At 32.8% G+C, this 21,004-nt stretch overlaps 1 protein-coding gene across 1 annotated transcript; it reads left to right on the forward strand.

Annotated features, from left to right (window-relative positions):
• The first annotated feature begins 1,205 nt into the window (after positions 1 to 1,205).
• On the forward strand, positions 1,206 to 18,812 carry LOC133172961 (lachesin-like). Its single transcript, XM_061307823.1, has 8 exons — positions 1,206 to 1,325; positions 4,908 to 5,017; positions 6,711 to 6,789; positions 10,053 to 10,253; positions 11,284 to 11,441; positions 13,404 to 13,605; positions 14,947 to 15,177; positions 15,499 to 18,812. The coding sequence occupies exons 1-8, from the start codon at positions 1,232 to 1,234 to the stop codon at positions 15,630 to 15,632; spliced, it is 1,209 nt and encodes a 402-aa protein (XP_061163807.1). The 5' UTR covers positions 1,206 to 1,231; the 3' UTR covers positions 15,633 to 18,812.
• The last annotated feature ends 2,192 nt before the right edge of the window (positions 18,813 to 21,004 follow it).

Genomic DNA, 21,004 nt, shown 5'->3' on the forward strand with positions numbered 1-21,004 from the left:
GCCACACGAAAATTTTATTTCATAGATCTTTAAGAAATCCTTTTTAAACTATGGTTTCAGCATTGAAAGACCGATATTAGCTTTTAATTAATTTATACGATTTTTTTTTTTTTTTTTTTTTTTTTTTTGCATTTTTTCAGAGAAAATGAAAAAAAAAATATTTTATTTGCAAATTAGATTCTTTATGGTTTAAAATTTGCTATTAATAAATGCATAATATGAATGTGTATTATAAATATGTTAATAAAGGCTGGATAGACATTTAAAATTTTTAAATAAAAAAATATTTATGAAAATAAAACACATAATTTGTGAATATTTTTTAAACCTAATGGTTAAAATCTTCATAAAACTAGTCACAACTAGGGAGAATATGTTACTCAATCATATTTAAAAAAAAGAAAAGAAAAAGAAATCGAAATGAAATTGAGAAATTTTGGGGAAAATAATTATTTTAATATTTGGACCAATACCGATCAAAATTAAACTGATCCCGTTCAAAATTATTACAAAATAATAAAATAATAATTTACTGCCTTCTTTTTGTATTTACCACTTAGAAATCTATTTGATTATCAAGTTCAAATACTTTTTAACCTGTATTACACCTAAACAAACTAGTGTTCTTATGAAAATGTTATCTATTTCCAATTATTACAAAATTTCTGGTTGGGATCAGTTTAATTTCTGACACTTTCAGTCAAGAGAAAAAAAACGCGTTTAAAAATGACGTACCATACGTATATACATAAACTATGCAGAGTTTATGTACATATAGGTGTAGTGCGTCTTTTTTTAAACGTGTTTTTTTCTTGACTGAAAGTGTCAGAGTCTTTATTTTAACAACTTTTAAGTGTATTTAAAGTAGATTCAAAATTTTATTACTTTTTATTTTACATTTAACAATACGGAAGACAAGCCCTATATATATCTTCATGCAGGATTCTGAACAAAGTATTTCTTCCTGCTATAAGAGTAGAAACTACAATACATATATTACTGGAATTTTTCCGTCGGTAGTGGTATAAATTCAATTCCACGCGCTTGCGCGAAATTTCATCTAGTATATATATATTTAAAAAAAATCTGTTCCTTATTTGTGACAAATCACCTGCCCCCTCTAAATCCGCCACTGTATTACATTAAATTATTTATATAACCATGTCACACTCCTCTGGAATTTACTTGTTATTACCTTGATCACGTGACTCATTTTCTTACCTGCAAAAAAATGGTGGACAACCATTTGAATTTACGAACGATCGAGAAGATGGTAAACTTGTGGAGTCTTATTGTTGTATTGATTGGAATATCGACTACATTTGGTGAGTAGGGGTTAAGAAATGGATAAAGACACTGTGGAATCTTTTTGATTTATAATTTACCGTATTCGGCTCAGGTACGCCTTGTATGGAGAGGTGGATCGGAAGTATAAACAAAGTAAAAATACCGTGTTTGAGATCGTTGGAAAGGATGATTCTTGATGTAAGAGGAAAACTATTCAGAACAAGTTATGCCTTCTTAAAAAACTCTCTTAATTAAAATCAGATCGAAAGTTTGGCAGGAAATTTAAATTTTAATTAACATTGATTTATAATATGTTGTTAATACTGATGGCAGATTTTAAAAAAATACACACACAATATGGTGACTATATCATGAATATTAAAGGACTTATCGCATGATTTTTCAAAAATCTTAATTTTATGAAAAAGATTATCTACAACCTTGTTTATTAAAATTCTGAATACAATAAACGTTGTTGAAGGCATATTTTAAGAGATATTGAGAGTTGAAATTCAAATACGGCAATATGCATATTTCAGTCGGATTTCGGCGAAATACTGCTCTGACGTCATAGGCGACAATTCAGTGATAGAGAGAAGAGAAGTTGCACACTATTTACGAAGTTATCAACGACAAATGCAGCTTAATTATGAAAAATGCTGAAAAAATTAATTCCTAACGTGATTTTCAATTACTATAGAAACATTAACTAGTTCTAATGTATAAGAATTTTGAGATATTTTCGTTTTTTATTCCAAACATTTAGAATCTGTTGGTCTGATTACGGCAATGTTTCGTGATCGGAAAATTATTTTTCAAGACCGCCATCCTTTACAAAACATATGAAAGCATACTTGCATAAATTAATATTATGTTAAAAACGAAGAATAACAAAGTTATTTAATATTAAATTTGTGAATCAAATAAGTTAATGCATGTAATAAAATGACAAATCAAATTGTATTGTGATGGCGAGTTTCTTCGTCTTCGCCGCATCTCCCTCCTTATCGTCGCTGCTATTTTTACAATGTTAACGGATTTTTCAGATTATTTCTTGCTGACAATTCTAAAATATAAGGTTGGATATTAAATTTCATAACGATAAATACAGTGATTTGGTCATCCAAAACGCAGAAAATTCAGGTTGTATCGCGTATATTTTAGTAAGATTTACGTGAATAGCTGATCAGCCATTGTCGCCTTTGACGTCACAGGGTCACGTGATCGCTATCTAATTAACTTAGATTTTTAATTCAGGGATTTTCATTTGAGTCAATAATTGGTTTATTACCGCGGTTTATCCCCAGTAAAAACACAAAATTTATAAACTGTTGTCATAAGGAACGTTTTACGCCTTTAATTTCAAATAATTTAGAAACATGCGATAAGTCCTTTAAGTCTTGTTTTAAAGATCAGGTATATTATAACATGGTATAGATAAAAAATTAGACGTGAATCTGATCAGAGATTGAGACAAAGTATACATACCACTTTACTTTATGTGGGGATAATTCTGTAAAATGGAATAGGTAAATTTTGATTTATATGCAAGTTTTATTGCATGTAAACTGCTGTTTCTTCATGCATGTTCTTCATAGTATGGGTTACATAATTGCCAAAAGTGAAATTCTTTGGGAAGAATTAAAGGGAATGCTAAAAAGCTAGGTATATAAATCTATACTTATTAAGACAAATTAATTGCTAATGCATCACTTGTTATTCTTATTTGTGAACTAAACATTTGCCTAATCGGTACTAGTGTATCTAATATGCCATACGTCTTTTCCAATGCAGTGAGATTGACAAATGTCTTATTGGCGTCATGACAAGACCCTAAATTACCTTCTTGCCTAAAAATCAATAATCCATCGTGCACCAGGCGCACAGTTTTTGTCCAGATATGAAGTTGGTGATTACCGATGATCGTCCATGAGGTTGCAACAGAAGCACGGTCTCCCAGTTAAAAATCAAATAATATATTACAGCAATTGACTATCATACTGCCTAGTAGTCATCCAGTGCTTTGGTGTCCATACCCAGTCCACCCAACTTCCAGTTGCCCCAATTTTGTAGAACAATCTTGAAATTATCTTGTTCTGCTTACTTAATGCCATGGCTATCTATAGTAAACATTTTTATGTTTGTTAATCTATTAGCAACAATTTTTTACTAGAACAGGGTTTGACATTAACTTTTATGAGATCTAGACCAGTCGGGCTACTTCCAATAATTTTTACTAGCCCTGACCATAAAATCGCTAGCCCTGAGCAAACCTGCAATTTTTTTTAAATCGCTAATTTTAACGAGGTAATTTTGAAATTGTTTCAAACTAGCCAATTGAGTCGGGTTCATCAAGACATGCGAGTATTGTAATTTAAGCTTTATATAAAGATCATTCAACGAACTTTAATAATTTTTTTATCCTAAATATTAATAAATTAATTGCAGAATATATTTTTTCAGGAACTATATTTATACCATATTCATACTTAATGACGCTAGTTTCTACCGCGGCTTGTCTATTACAGCCATGGCTAATAATAGCGATTGTATCATACAGGGATTTTTTTTCTTTACAGAGCGATAGCTGTGTTTACAATCAGAAAAATTAAGAAAAATTCTTTTAATTAAAAGTTTTTGGAATATTTATTTGAAAGACTGAAATGGGTTTTAACAGTAATTTTATTAACACGACCAATCGGTCTAGTTCACGTACATTTTACACGACCGGACCACTCATCTACTAGACTGGGTTGGTCGGACGTGCCTTAGTGTCAAACCCTGTAGAAGAATGATTTTTTTTTATTTGTTTTAATTCTTTACACATTTCTCCAAAGAACCCCCCTGCAGATACCATACTGACTGCGTTAGCATGCTCTTTTAGGTTCAAATGCTGCATACAGTGTAATTTTTTTCCTGAGTTTTTAATTGGTACAAACATAAAAATCACAAACACAAAGAAAAAAAAAAGAAGAAGAAACTATTTCCTTAAAAAAAAAGCAATGGCAGGATTTTCATTTTTTTAATGGAATGGTTACGCTTTTGTTAACATTGCATGTAGTTATCTATCAGTTAAGACATTTATATGCCTCATTTTTTTTTTTATTTAAGTACATCATAAACAAGTTTTGAAAAGTAAAATATTAATTTTCTTTGGTGGTGCCTTAGCAGTTTGGTCTATGTAGTGTATATTGATCATCTGATTTATTTGTGTTGAGATTAACTGGGTTAGATGTCAATTGTATTACTGGTATTTTAGGAGCCTTATAGGCGCTACATTTGTATGCTACATTGTTGTACTGAGAACAATTAAATATAAAGTCATGTTAAGGGATATAGCATGATAGTCCCTAATAAACATAATAAAGGGCCTTTAATTTTTTTTTCAAAACATACAATTTAGCATAATTGTGTGCATCTTTTTCTCTCTCTAAAGATTCATGATATCCCTTGTGATCTTTCTTCCTAAATATACATGTATAATTGTATATGATACCTATATAAGAAATATAAAATTCTTTACCAAATGATATTTAGATTACACAGAAATTTATTTGTACAAAAAGAAAAATATTTTTGTTTTTTCCTGGAGTAATGACAGTATTGCAAATGTTTTTCAGTTGATGCGCAGAGACCAGATATTGTAGATGAAATTCTACCTGAGGTTAAGCAAAAGAATCAAATAGGATACCTGAACTGTACAGTAGTGAACAAGGGCTCAGAGTCAGTGGTAAGTAGAGAACAAGGGCTCAGAGTCTGTGGTATGTAGTGAACAAGGGCTCAGAGTCAGTGGTAGGTAGTGAACAAGAGCTCAGAGTCAGTGGTACGTAGTGAACAAGGGCTCAGAGTCAGTGGTACGTAGTGAACAAGGGCTCAGAGTCAGTGGTAGGTAGTGATCAAGGGCTCAGAGTCAGTGGTAGGTAGTGAACAAGGGCTCAGAGTCAGTGGTAAGTAGTGAACAAGGGCTCAGAGTCAGTGGTAAGTAGTGAACAAGGGCTCAGAGTCAGTGGTAGGTAGTGAACAAGGGCTCAGAGTCTGTGTTAAATAGTCAAGAAGGGCTGAGATCTAATTGGTAATAGGTTCTATTTCCACTATGGAAGAGTTATACTTCTTAGTGCGCTCTTTTGTGAAAAAGTCGGAAAAAGTACAAATCTCGTGGGATTTCTGGGACAAACGTAACATAAACATGTAAACAATATGTTGAATGTCGATGAACAAATCCTAAGAAAATGCAAATGAAATATTTTATTGTTGTGGACTTTATATACATCAAGAGTAGTAATGACAACGATATCAATTTATATCTATTGTTGATCGTATGTATCTATTTATCGTTTGGTACCTCTAAATACAATACACATGCCTCGGAAATGTCCTATTTTTTATTGATGGATGATAAATTTAGGGTTCTCGCTCTCTTACATATGTCTTTTAGTTCTTCTTTTCTTTAATTGGAATGACAAATACATTTAACCTGTAAAACTGGATTAAGATTGGCATGTTTTGTATTATCCACAACGCCATGCTGTCCCTGTCAGACGACCAAACGCACCTCTGATTTTGAAGAGTTCACTAATGGAAATAGAACGTATTGTAGTCAACAAGGGCTCAGAGTCTGTGGTATAAAAGTACTGGTAAAGGGCTCAGAGTCTGTGATATATAGTCAACCAGGGCTCAGAGTCTGTGGTGTATAGTCAACCAGGGCTCAGAGTCTGTGGTATATAGTCAACCAGGGCTCAGAGTCTGTGGTGTATAGTCAACCAGGGCTCAGAGTCTGTGGTATATAGTCAACCAGGGCTCAGAGTCTGTGGTGTATAGTCAACCAGGGCTCAGAGTTTGTGGTATATAGTCAACCAGGGCTCAGAGTCTGTGGTATATAGTCAACCAGGGCTCAGTCTGTGGTATATAATCAACCAGGGCTCAAAGTATGTGATATGTAGTTATTACCAGGGCTCAGTCTGTGGTATATAGTTAACCAGGGCTCAGAGTTGTAATAAGTTTATCAAATTAGCGTTTTTCTCTGAAAACTGATACTTGAATGAGCTTACATATGCTACACAAGCAATTAAACTTATGACTGGTGTTATCAAGTAATTAAATTTTGGTAGATATTAAGTGAGGGGACTCAGGAGACCCTTTTTTTTCATGGAAGTTTGTATCATCATTATAACAGCTTAATATGTCTATAATTTTACCAGGGTTGTCCCTAAGAATTAAAATAGCAGGGGACCTTAAAAAAGTAGAAGGGGATCTCAGGTTCCTCTCTTAACAGGGGGATGAGAAGGAATACTAGAGTAACCAGGGGATTACGTCATTATAGGCGAGGAAATTCCCTGGGTCCTAAGGACAACCCTGTTTTACCAAGTACTGTATAATGTACAAATAGTTGATTATTGAATGTTATGGAATATACTCTTTTGTAGGTTCAGTGGACGAAGTCACAAACAGTTAATGGAGGAAACCCTATTTTGTTAAGTGAAGATGATAAAATAGTTTATCAAGGTAAGAGAAAGTTCTCTTCAGACAGAGTGCCTTAATCTAATTACTAAATTTCTTCTTATTTTAGACTGCAGAAAATAATATGTTTGTTCACAGTTACCTGACTGACCCTTATTTTATGTGCAAACCCAAATATTTTTTTTTTCCTTGTGAAATCCAGAAATTGCATGTCCTTCAAATGTAACATTTTATAGGTCACATCTAACGTTTAAGGATCAATGATACTCTGATAAGAAAGATAACTCTTAGTTGGATCTATTATTCATTTATCAATTGGTCAAGTTTAAAAAAAACGTTTGTCCAATTTTCCCCCCGAAAGCTATGCTAAAATTGGATGCATTTTACTTATAAAATATCTTTCTTTTGGGCCACAATGCTCACCTGAGCACTGTGGCTAAGAAAAAAGCACAAATCAGTTCAATATCAAAAAGCTTTAATGCATAAGTGGTCAAAACCTACCCCTAAGGGGGTAGGGTATGATTTGAACAAAATTGAATCTACACTAACTAAAGATGCTTAATGCTTACATATCTCTTTGTCTAACTGTGACTTTTTTCCCTACAAGTTTGAACTTTCATTATGGTCCCACCCTACCCCCAGGGGGTCATGGTTTGAACAAATCTGAATCTACACTATCTGAGGATGCTTACAATATGACCAATAATAGCTTTGCTGTTCTTAAGAAGATTTTTTTAAAAATTCCTATATACTCCTATGTAAAACTTTGATCATCCATTGTGGCCCCACCCTATACCAGGGGGTCATGATTTGAACAAACTTGAATCTACACCACCTGAGGATGCTTCCATATAAATATGACAAATCATGGCTTTGCTGTTCTTGAGAAGAAGATTTTTAAAATTTTTTGCTCTATATTCCTATGTAAAACTTTGATTGTCCATTGTGTCCCCACCATACCCCCGGGGTCATTATTTGAACCTGAATCTACTCTACCTGATGATGCTTCCATATAAATAAGACCAATCATGGCTTTGTTCTTGAGAAGAAGATTTTAAAGATTTTTGCTATAAATTATTCCTATGTAAAACTTTGATCATACATTGTGGCCCCACCCTACCCCCGGGGGTAATGATTTGAACAAACCTGAATCTACACCTCCTAAGGATGATTACACATGAGATTCATTTTTTCTGGCCCAGTGGTTCTAAAATGAGAGGAAGATTTTTAAAAGATGCCATTTTTTTCACTAATTTGTAATTATCTCCCCTTGGAAGAGGGTATGTCCCTTCATTTGAACAAACTTGAATTCCCTTTACCCAAGGATACTCTGTGCCAAGTTTGGTTGAAATTGGCCCAGTAGTTCTGGAGAAGAAGATGAAATTGTGAAAAGTTTACAATGACAACAACTACAGACAACAGACAAAGCTCACTTGAGACTTTGGCTCAGGTGAGCTAATTAATGGCTTAAGAGAATATGCTTCAAACTGTCTTTAAAAATGAGTAAAATTTATGTTTTTATGTGAAAAAAAAACAACAAAATCCTACCTTAACAGAGAGTAATTTTTTATTAGCATGTACTGCTAAACAAACTTAATGATCACTCACAGAATTTTTATTACACAGTGCCATTATGCTCCTCTTACTTTACTTTTTGATCAAACATATATATATATTTCAGGTTTCCCATAGCAAAACATGGACACTGCCAATCTTCCTATAATATTGGGGGTACCCATCTCTTATCCACAAATCCTCCTATACCACTGAATAAAATTTAATGAGACTTTCACAGAATCTATAATTTACATAGTGTCATTGTATATCTTCTACTTTATGTTTTGATCCGACAGCTATTTTGGCTTTCATATAGCAAACAATGGACTTTGTCATTATACTCATATGGGAGGGGGTATCATTTTGTGAGCTCAGTGCTCACAGGGCCTCAACTTTTTTATTCTAATGTATCAAATATTCTGTTCAGATTTTCATTTCAGTGTGCAGATTAAATTTTGTTTTTCTTGTTGAATTCAAATTGAATTCATAGGAAATTTTGGGTAGGACAATATTTTTTAAGTTTTGAACTTTACATCCCCCCTTTAGCAAAAGTGGGGATACTTAATAATTTTACAATTTTTTGGAAAAGGAAAACAGGGTTTTAAGGTTTATAGAATGTAATTGTATTTGATTTGAATGTTACAATGATATATTGACACTATAAGCAATGACTTAATGTTCACGGAAAATTTTATGATCACAAACAACCTCACCTATCCTATCCTGTTCATGCCCACTGGCACATAAAGCCCCATTCACAAACAACCACCGCAGTGTTTTCCACTTATACAGTACATGCAAGGATGAGAGACATATCAACACAATAACTCTGTGTTAGTGATTCCAGGCATAAACAAGACAGAGTAGGTGTGAAATGTTTGAAGATTACAAACAGGGAAGATCTGCATACTTGACATTCAAACCTGTTTTTAGCTCACCTGAGCTGAAAGTCAGGTGAGCTTTTCTGATCACATTTTGTCTTTAGTCCGTCTGTCGTACTGTCCGTCCGTCTCTAAACTTTTCACATTTTCGACTTCATCTCCAGAACCACTGGGCCAATTTCAACCAAACTTGCCACAAATCATCCTTAAGTAAAGGGGATTCAAGTTTTTTCAAATGAAGGGCCACACCTTTATTCAAGGGGAGATAATTCAGAAATAGTGAATTTTTGGAGGCATATTTTAAAAATCTTCTTCTCAAGAACCACTAGTACTGGCTCAAAAAGTTGAAACTTATAGGAAACCTTTGTTACATAGTGTAGATTCAAGTTTGTTCAAATCATGACCCCTGGGGATAGGGTGGGGTCTCAATGGGGGATCAAAGTTTTACATAGAAATATATAGGAAAAATCTTTAAAAATCTTCTTCTCAAGAACAGCAAAACCTTGTTAAGTTTTATTGATATGGAAGCTTTCTCAGGTGTTATAGTTTCAAGTTTGTTCAAATGACTAGGACCCCCAGGGGTAGGGTGGGGCCACAATGGGGGATCAAAGTTATACATAGGAACATAAGGAAAATATCTTTTTCTCAAGAACAGCAAAGCCATATTTAGTCATATTGATATGGAAGCATCATCGGGTAGTGTAGATTCAAGTTTGTAAAATCCCCCCCCCCCCCCCCATGTAGACTTTTCAATACTGAACTGATTTGTGCTTTTTCCTAGTCAATGTGCTCAGGTGAGTGATGTGGCCCATGGGCCTCTTGTTATGTATAGGCATAGCATACTTGACGTAAGAAATTGTTTATTTGTAGGCTATAATCAGGGAATAAATGAGGATTCAGGACTGGACAAATATGATGTACAGAGTCGTACAAATGGACGGAGAATCACCTACATGTTAGTGATTCGCTATCTAGCAGAAGAAGATGCTGGAGATTATCTTTGTACAATAAAGATCCAGGGTGTGGAGTGGACAGACTGGCCTACAAAGATTGGCAAGCTTACGGTGCAGAGTAAGTGATCATACTGTAAATGTATTTTTGTCAGCTTCTTGTCAATTATTATATAATGAAAAGATGTTTCCACAATAAATTCCAGTCATTACTTTCAAATAAACGTAAAATAACAACACACTATTTGGACATAGCAATGACACGTAGCAGCTTTACTGTGCAATGTACATATAACATGTCAAATATGAAAATCCATAATTATATACATGTATTTTGTAATGTTGGATTGAATAAATATGAAATTTTACACTTTTATTGTGCTCTACGATTGGTATTTGAACAACTATTCATCTCTAGACTTATATAGCTTTGCTAAAGGGACCGGTTCTATAGAACCACGTGATATTTACCAGGTATTCAAATGAAAACCTTGTAATTCAAAAACAAGTAATTCATAATAACACCAAGTAGAAAATGATTTCTGTCTAATTTGTTCCTCAAACAAAAGAAATCTTATGCCATCTAATCCTAATGCTTAAAGAGTATTGTATGTATACTTAAAAAAAACGGGCTTCATATTTTAGCGGCTTTGATGCAGACAACTATGTGCTAATTCATGAATACCGCTAAAAAATCATTTATTAATACAATACATGGCACGGACATGTGTAGCACTAATTCATGATTACGCCAACAACTCCATACCCAGTGATTGCACTAAATTTTGAATATGCCAATTCATGTACACATACAGTATACGTACCTCAAGATTTTGTTCCCCCCTCCCCTCCCCTCCCAACTGTGAGATTGGTATTACAAAATTTTGATAAGATGTACGTGTACGTTTGGTTTGCCAATTTCATGGCTTTTAAAGCCTGTCCTGGATAGCTGTGTTTTCTTTTGAAAATTCTGTTTTTAAATTACTCATATTTGAAGTGAACCAATAAAAAATAATATGAAAATTATAACACTGCAGTATGAACAATTATTAGAATTATTTTACAGATTATAACATCTATGCTATAAGTATTGTATCATTTGTGTCTTTCCTGATTGAATAATCTGATAAAACAAGATTATTGTTTTCCAGTTGCACCCCAGATTCAGCCAAGTATTAATTCAGCTTATGAACTGGATATTGGATCTAACCTTCAGTTGGTCTGTGAGTCACATGGAATTCCGTCACCCAACATCACGTGGAAGAGGGAAGATGGTCAGGAATTGCCCATGGGAGGGTTCCAGTCAAGGGTAAACATTTGTCTCTTTGTAATAAGTGTCAATCAATACCAGAAATCTTCTTTTGTTTTAATCTAGAGTTATATATATACATACACCTGTATAGTTCATGGAAATTTTGATTAATATCTTTAGTTAATGGAAAAAAATGGTGGCATTTAATTGTCATGCAGAAAAGGTCATAAAAAATTACTTTTGTTTGTATGCATACTTCTAAAAAAGTTCGCATTTATCTCCCTTTTCCAGACCATGTTATGATGTTGTGATTAGATATTCCGTTAGGATTAATGTACAAGTAGCACTCCATTCCTTAAAAGTTATAAATGGAGTGCTACAATTGTTTTTAAGGAATGGAGTGCTACGAGTATATTAACCCACTTAAAATCCACTGTTTTAAATGCTTGTAATTATTGTTTGTGAATTGTTTGTTTGTTAAAGTGACACTGTGACGGACAAACAGGAAAATTGAAAACAGTAGAATTTTTGCATGACACATGCAAATTTTGTTCAGTTCTTGAAGATACTAGGTTTCAGAAAATTACAGGTTTCAGAACCTAAAAAATCTAATTTAATGGAGGAAAATAAAAGTAAAAAATAGCTTTGTATAACCCATCACAAAAATATTGCTTCACTTCTTCCTCTTTATTGTACGCATGTGCTGAAAAGCTGAAGAATTTACCATGGTTTCAATTCCATAGATATAAATGTCGGATGACTGAGAATTTTGATACAGTCTTCAAAAAAAGATGATCATAACTTATTCCTTAATTCTGCTTGCCCCAATTCAATGTTGTTTACAAGTTTCATGCTGAAAAGAAAGGACGCGTGACCTTGACATTGTTGACATTGACAATAAAAACAAAGCGATAGATACAACATTTGTTTTTCCAGTACTTATATATTGCAGTTTTTTTTCTTGCTTTACAGTGCAGTTGATTTGTCAAAACTTTGCTATATTCATATTTCACAGAAATCTTTTGTTTTGTGATTCAATTTTCTTCAAAGAAACAAATGGTTTTGACTCATTATGCAACTTTAATATATAATAAAAAAATATATATAAGATATACACAAGAAGTATATATTCAACATATTAGTAGATTTAATATATATATAGAGAGAGAGTAAGGCGAGTGAAGTGTTATAAAGAAATTTAAATCCAACACCTTTAACAGCTTCGATAGCGTAGTGAGATGAGTGTCAATGGTGAGGGTACCGGGATCGATTCTCAGCGGTACCAATTTGGCTTTTTTCTTAATATGAAGATAAACTTAATAACAAAATTTTCTAAGCTCTTTCCCCGGTAGAGGCACTGGAAGGAGAATTTGAATATAGGAAATACCATTTTCAATGTAATTTGTAACTCTCCATTCCTGAAAAATAATGGAGCGCTCAAACAAAAGAGGGACGTCACAAGTGGATTTCTTCTAAAGATTTTTATTTATTACAACATTTGATTCAAATAACAAAATGCTAGAGTTTCTTGAACATCTGAAATGAATCTCTAGCACTTTATTGTGTGAATCAAACGTATTGTAATATGCATTTTTTAGCTATCACTTGCAGATGTTCAATTTCTCCAATGTACTGGTACTCATAGGAGTGTTGCTTTACTAGTTTTCATGTAAAGGTTCTTATAATATTTTTATCCTGTCAATTCACAATTGAACATGACACGTAATATAGGAAGTAAAACAGGCTTTGACTGACCGCATGTTGCTGTATGTGTTCGACAGTAGTAAACAATTAAATCATTCAACGTGTTCGATGCGAATGGTCAATGCTCTCGAGGGTATTTGGGGATCCTGTGTTCTATATGTAAAGTAGTTCACTTTTTTTTAACTAACCAGCCAATCAATGCGTAATATGGTAATCAATGTGTGAATTTAAAGTTAAGCATGCTTGATCAAGCAAACTGACACGCTGTTATTGGAATGGTAGTAGATCTTTATATACATGTAAAACATTTTATAGGGAGCCCAGTTGAATCTGACCGACATTCAGAAGAATGATCGTGGTAACTACATCTGTGTAGCTGATAATAATGTCAAACCTCCAGATGATTTCAAAGTGGAAGTAGTCGTCTTTTTCCCTCCCGCCTGCAGGCCAGTACAGTCCACAGTGGGTCAGGCACAGAACAGAAGATTTAACGCTAAACTTGAGTGCATTGTAGCAGGTAAAAACCCTGAAATACGGTCATTTAAGAAATTAATAATAGGAAAATGATGTAGGTTATAACATACATTTAGTGGATGTATAGGAAGAAAACTCAAAATTGCTTATATACTTCATTCAGATAAATTAAGATATTGAGTACAATTTATGAACAAGACTGTCTTCATTCATGTATATTAATGGGGCTTCCATATTGATTATAACACTATAATTATTAGGGCTGGGACGATATATCGATTCTGTGTGAGGACAATAGGCATATCGATATGCATGAAGAAATATCATTATATCGCAAAAAAATTCTTACTTATGTTTTTCTTTGTTTAATATTTTGGGTTTAATATGTAAGATAAATATGCTAAATAAGTAAATATAAATATAAAATAATTTTGTTTTACAACAGATATACAACTTCTTTAAATAAATTATTCTTATTTGTAAAGAAATGTTTTGTTCATTTAATACAAACAAAAGATTTTATAAACAATTCAACAGAGTTGGGGTAATTGAAATAAGTAATTGTAATTTACTGTATTTAAATACATTTTTTCAAAGTAATTGAAAGTATTTGTAATTGAGTTTGTTTTCAATTACAAGTAATTGAATGTATTTAAATACATTCCAAAAATGTCATGTATTTTTCAATTACATTTCAATTACAGTTCAAATACTTTATTTTTCAAGTTACATATTAAAAAAGGTGATTTATCAATTAATGCATACCAGTACTGTTTGGTATGAGTTTGTGTTTATTCAATAACTAAATGCCTTATGATGTTTATACAGCATAAACACACTGCCCAGGGCAATAAGAAAGTTTAAATTTAATAATATTGCTGCTTCAAAATATTCATGTATATTTGTTCTTCAAAATTTTTGGAAATAAAACTTAAGTAATTGATATGTATTTAATTACATTCTTCAAAGTAATTGAGAGTAATTAAATACATTTGTTAAAATCAATGTAATTGTAATTGCAAGTAATTGACAAAATTATCAATGTAATTGAAAGTATTTAATTACATTTCAAAGTAATTGATCCCAACCCTGCAATTCAACATTTCATAATACATATTGTATTGTGGCTCAAATATCTTGATATGTACCAGTAGGGAAAAAGATGTATGATAATCATCCCAGCCCTAATTTTTATAGCTAGTATAATAAATTCAGCAGCATTGTAATTGGAAATGTCTAGGTAGTATGCATTGCCCTTTATTTACGTACATTTGTCCACTCTGAATAACGTTTTTTCCATTGCCCTTTATTTACATTTGTCCATTCTGAATAATGTTTTTTTCCAATTCTGAAATATAGGTTTGCTTTGTCTTTTATGAAACAGGATTTCCTCAGCCTAGCATGAGATGGATGAAGGAAACAGAAAATGGAAAACGCACGGAAATTACGGACGATGATAAATATGACATCACCAAACAGTTTAGCAGTCAGCTTCAGAATGATGAATTTTGGTACACACTGCTTGTGAAAAATGTGCAGGCTAAAGACTACACTAAATATTATTGTGTGGGAACAAACAGATATGGAGATGGAGAAACAACTATCATATTGTTTGGTATGTAAAGTTTGTGAATTTGATACAGTGTAATTTTCAGTGGATAAATATCCAAGGCCTCTAGAATATAACATTTAATATAAAATTAGAAAACATTGATCTCATACTTTGTGTTCAACTTTTAACATATTTTAATTAGAGATATTGGTAAACTTATAAGGAAATTTTTTGCATGTTTTGCAAGATAAATAGTTGTAAGTAAATTATTGAGGCTACATGAATGCTAACACTTAACAGTATATAATAAAATTAAAAAAAACTGTATTTTAGCACCTTTTCCATCGTTATTTCTATCCTAACTGTGTGTTTGTAAATTTTCAGAAACCATGGAGTGTCAAGGAGCCAATTGTCCGAGTGCTGGAGGATCAGGAGCCTCACAGCTGGAAGTGTCCCTGTCATCCATGATCGGTCTAGGACTTTTCTCCCTCTTTTTACTTTGGAGGTTGCAATACTAACTGATCGTGACAATGAAGTATATAAAGTCTTTAAGATGAAATAAAGGGAGAGAACTCTTCACTATACATCAGAGTGGGCATGTAAATAATTATTGCTGCAGAGTTTTTTTTTTGAAATTGAAAGAAATATTTTGAAGAAAATTTCCTCTTAAATGCAATAGCTTCAATCAGGTAATAATGGTTTACAATGGAAGTAATTTTAAATCATTGATTGACACATGATTCAGATTCTCCTTATAATTCGCACAAAGTCAAAACTATGTTGTATAAATATATTTTTATTACAAATGAAAATCTTTATTTGGAAGTAATATTGGCATTATGAATAGGCTACTTTGTTAATATTGTATAAAATATGACAAAGTCATTGATATAAATGAGACAAATTTGAATTTTTAACTATTGATCACCATAATTTTGTACTTCACGGATTGTCTATTTATGTATTTTATGTTTTATAATGTTACATTAGGAGACACAATTCATTGTGATTGAATGGAAGTGCTTTATAATTTATATTGGAACTCCCCGATGCCTAATTAATTAGTACTGTATTGTAATTGTTAAAGAAAGTGATTTTTTCCAGTCTTTGATTTGTTTTGACCAATTACTGTAGTTTCACATGTTTCTCTCAAGGAATTTTCATTTTTAACTAAATGTAAGCTTTTCAGCCAATTGTTAATTAATTTTCATGCACTAATGCATATCACAAAGAATTTTGGTATTTTAAGGTACGAATTACACATTCATTTGTCAATTTGTGTGAACTATCAAATAGTCTCGTTCGTGCATTAATTAATTTGTTCATTTCACATTTTAAATGTGTGTGTTTTCTGGCTTTATCTGTTTGAAATCCATATTTTAAACATAATTACCATAAACACCCTGAAAAAAAAAAATGTCTTATTGGAAGTAAAGCTAAATAATGTTAATTACAATCAACAGTAATGAGAAATTTCTTTGTCTGCACTTTATCATTTACAATTCACTAGCTTTATTTATGTCGTTTTCAAATCTGGAAAATAATGGGAAAAAAAATGTAAATGGATTTTAATTACAAAATTGGAAAATGACCCTGAGAGAAGTGAAAGCTGCATACAGTACTCTATTGTTAGGCCTATATCCTAGTAAGTGGTGACTGTGAGGGATTGCTATACTTATATCACCATTTCAAAGGTTATACATTAAGAATGTAATTAAAATTTAGGTTCACTTTTTTCATTAATTTAAAATCATTTTTATTTTATATTGCATTTTACAATGTGCTTAATGAAAGGATTGTTAATAATCCTAGTGATTTTTTTTTTGTTTGTTTTTGGCTCGATCCCTCATTGTGAATAAAACCAGTTTATCAATAGTAGACTAGATTTAATCGTCATGTAATTATAGAATGGCTCGGCATTTCAATCATATTTGTACATATCCATGATAGAAAATCAACAATTAAAGAGGCCAAATTGTAAATATCTTGCTTATGTAATCTCAGAATGTGTCCTTTTTTAATTCTAATTTTATAGAGCAAATGATGAAATTATTACTGTGAACATATTACAGTGTGTATGTTACGTTATCTGAAGAAATGAGTGAAGCATGCCAGTAATTTTTTATTTGAATGATATTAGAGATGGATTAATGATTAGACAAGTTGATGTAGGTATAAATGTGTTATATTGTGTCAGTTGTCCACCCACCCCCCTTTAAATTGGAATTTTGTAAACATTATCTTTAGGTAAAGCAGTTTTTCTGTTTAAATACTGGTCCATTAGAAAAAGATAAAGATAAAAATATTGCAAAATGAATATTAACCAAAATTTATGTAACTATACTTATTTATTTTGTTTATAGAAGGTAACCGGTTTGGTCTTGTATTTGGTAAAAAATGTGTGAGTGGTAGAATATCTGCACTACATTATATATACATGTACGAGGGGTTATCAAAAAGTTCGTGGACTGATGCGATAAAATTAATACTAGAAAGTCTGTGCTTACAGAATTTATAAGGAACATTAAACAATAAAAGTTTAACAAATGTTGAAAATTTTAGCTTGATACGTTGATAATTTGCCAAATTATTCTAAAATAAAAAAGACATTATATGATCACCCGGCGCTGTCGCCGTTTAGTTTCATGACGTCCGACAACGTCATTGTTTCTCAATGTCCGCTCTCTCTACCCCATACACTTATCTTGATGAGATTACCTGGAGTTAAGTAAGGGCCTAAGCCCGTCTTGTTTATATGACTTTACACTGTCATGAACAGCTGATTTCAGTGCACATAATATTGTAAATGAATCTATACATCGGGAAAGATCCTCACTTGATTATGCCAGAATACTTAGCTTTTTGGAGTTCAATTTCTACCACACTTGATCAACGTCACTCTCGACGTGACTAACTTTTGACACCCTGACAACAAATCGACATTAACTGTGCGTATTCCATCTCTCTGAATCTTTGTGGGTATTAAAAATAAGTACTCTAGATGCATTTTATTTTTCTGTAGCCCCTTTAAACATTCCCTAAGTCATTACCAGTTTTTCCAGGTGCGAAACTGTATAGAATGTTGGGAAAAAAAAACCTCCCCCTTTTTGACGTCATTATCAAACCCTTATTTGTTTGGACACTCCATATAAAATTTCATAGAACTTACAGAATGGGGTAAAAATTGCAAATTTTACGGAACAATTGTGTCGTACCACATTCCGGAATTAACGGGATTTTTTTATGACAAATGCTCATATCAAGAGAGTTTTTCTCAATTATACTCAGAAAAAACGTCATATTTGAGGTTGCGCCGCCTGGACATACCATTGCTTACAAAAACATTAATAATTTATTAAAAATTAAAACTTATGATGTATGGTTGATTCTATAGATAGAAAAGGTGATGCTTACTAAATGTCTTAAAATTCATTGATGTATCTAAAGCGGTTTTAAACTTATGGCGCTAGTCCACGAACTTTTTGATAACCTCTCGTATGTAGTTCTTTTACATCCTTGTTTTACACATTTAAGTTAATTATTCTGTTTTATGCATTCCATTGATTTTCTTGAACTATGTCCTTATATCTGTGCTCAGAACTATTTGTTTATTGTACAAGTATGTAGTTTATCAAAATCCACTTTTTTAACCATGAATCTTATATGTGATATATGCAATAAATCTTCAATATTCCAAATCTGTGATTGTTTATCTCCATTGAGAAAATCAAGGGTGCCTTGATCACCTTGTATTTGATAGTACTAAGTGAACCATTATGTTACTGATAACAATGATATAATTAAGGTTTACCACTTGATAGTCTGTCCAATGGTACCAAGGAAAAAAATCTTCTCAAAAACAGAAAAGCCATGATTAGTCACATTTATATGGAAGCATCATCAGGTAGTTTTGATTTCAAGTGTGTTCAAATCATGAATGATAGGGGTAGGGAGGGGGGCACAATTGGGGGTCAAGTTTTTACAAGGGAATATGTAGGGGAAAATCTATTTATAAATATTCTGCTGAAAACAACAAAACTATTTGTTATATTGATATAGAAGCATCCTCAGGTAGTTTAAAATTCAAGCCCCCCCCCCCGTAAACTTTTCAATACTGAACTGATTTGTGTTTTTTCCTAACCAAAGTGATCAGGTGAGCGATGTGGCACATTGGCCTCTTGTTTGCATTTAAATAAATACTTAAACCTAAGTCATGCCTCAATACTTGTACTCGGAGTCATGCTACAATATTTACACTAGGAGTCATGTCATAATACTTACACCAGACGTCATGCCACATACCTTACACCAGAAGTCATGCCACAATACTTACACTAGGAGAAATGACACAGTACTCACACTAAGAATCATGCCACAATACTTACACCAGAATTTATACCACAATACTTACACGTGGAGTCATGCCACAATACTTGTACTTGGAGTCATACCATAATACTTATACTAGGAGTCATGCCACAATACTTACACTAAGAGTCATGCCACAATACTTACATTAGGAGTCATGCCACAATTCTTATACTAAGATTCATGCCACAATACTTACACAAGAAATCATGCCACAAAACTTGTACTAAGAGTCATGTCACAATACATACACTAGGAGTCATGCCACAATACTTGTACTTGGAGTCATACCACAATACTTGTACTCAGAGTCATGTCACAATACTTGCACTAAGAGTCGTGTCACAATACTTTTACTAAGAGTCGTGTCACAATACTTGTACTAAGAGTAGTGTCACAATACTTACACCAGAAGTCATGCCACAGTATTTACACTAAGTGTCATGTCACAATACATACACTAGGAGTCATGTCACAATACCTGTACTAAGAGTCATGCCACAATACTTGTACTCAGAGTCGTGTCACAATACTTGTACTAAGAGTCATGTCACAATACTTGCACTAAGAGTCGTGTCACAATACTTGTACTAAGAGTCGTGTCACAATACTTTTACTAAGAGTAGTGTCACAATATTTATACTAGGAGTCATGTCACAATACTTGTACTAAGAGTCAGGTCATAATACTTGTACTAAGAGTCGTGCCACAATACTTGTACTAAGAGTCGTGCCACAATACTTGTACTAAGAGTCGTGTCACAATACTTGTACTAAGAGTCGTGTCACAATACTTGTACTAAGAGTCGTGTCACAATACTTGTACTCAGAGTCGTGTCACAATACTTGTACTAAGAGTCATGTCACAATACTTGCACTAAGAGTCGTGTCACAATACTTGTACTAAGAGTCGTGTCACAATACTTGTACTAAGAGTAGTGTCACAATATTTATACTAGGAGTCATGTCACAATACTTGTACTAAGAGTCAGGTCATAATACTTGTACTAAGAGTCATGCCACAATACTTGTACTAAGAGCCATGCCACAATACTTGCACTATGAGTCGTGTTACAATACTTGCACTAAGAGTCCTGTCACAATACTTGTACTAAGAGTCATGCCACAATACTTGTACTAAGAGTCATGCCACAATATTTGCACTAAGAGTGGTGTCACAATACTTGTACTAAAAGTCATTTCACAATACTTGTACTAAGAGTCGTGTCACAATACTTATACTAAGAGTCATGTCACAATACTTGTACTAAGAGTCGTTTCACAATACTTGTTCTAAGAGTCGTGCCACAATACTTGTACTAAGAGTCGTGTCACAATATTTGTACTAAGAGTCATGTCACAATACCTGTACTAAGAGTCGTGTCACAATACTTGTACTAAGAGTCGTGTCACAATACTTGTACTAAGAGTCGTGCCACAATACTTGTACTAAGAGTCGTGCCACAATACTTGTACTAAGAGTCGTGTCACAATACTTGTACTAAGAGTCGTGTCACAATACT

Source organism: Saccostrea echinata, unplaced genomic scaffold (genome assembly GCF_033153115.1).
Source record: "Saccostrea echinata isolate AGI-Se365-2 ecotype Australia unplaced genomic scaffold, CSIRO_AGI_Sech_v1 ptg000056l, whole genome shotgun sequence".
Classification (NCBI taxonomy): Eukaryota; Metazoa; Mollusca; class Bivalvia; order Ostreida; family Ostreidae; genus Saccostrea; species Saccostrea echinata.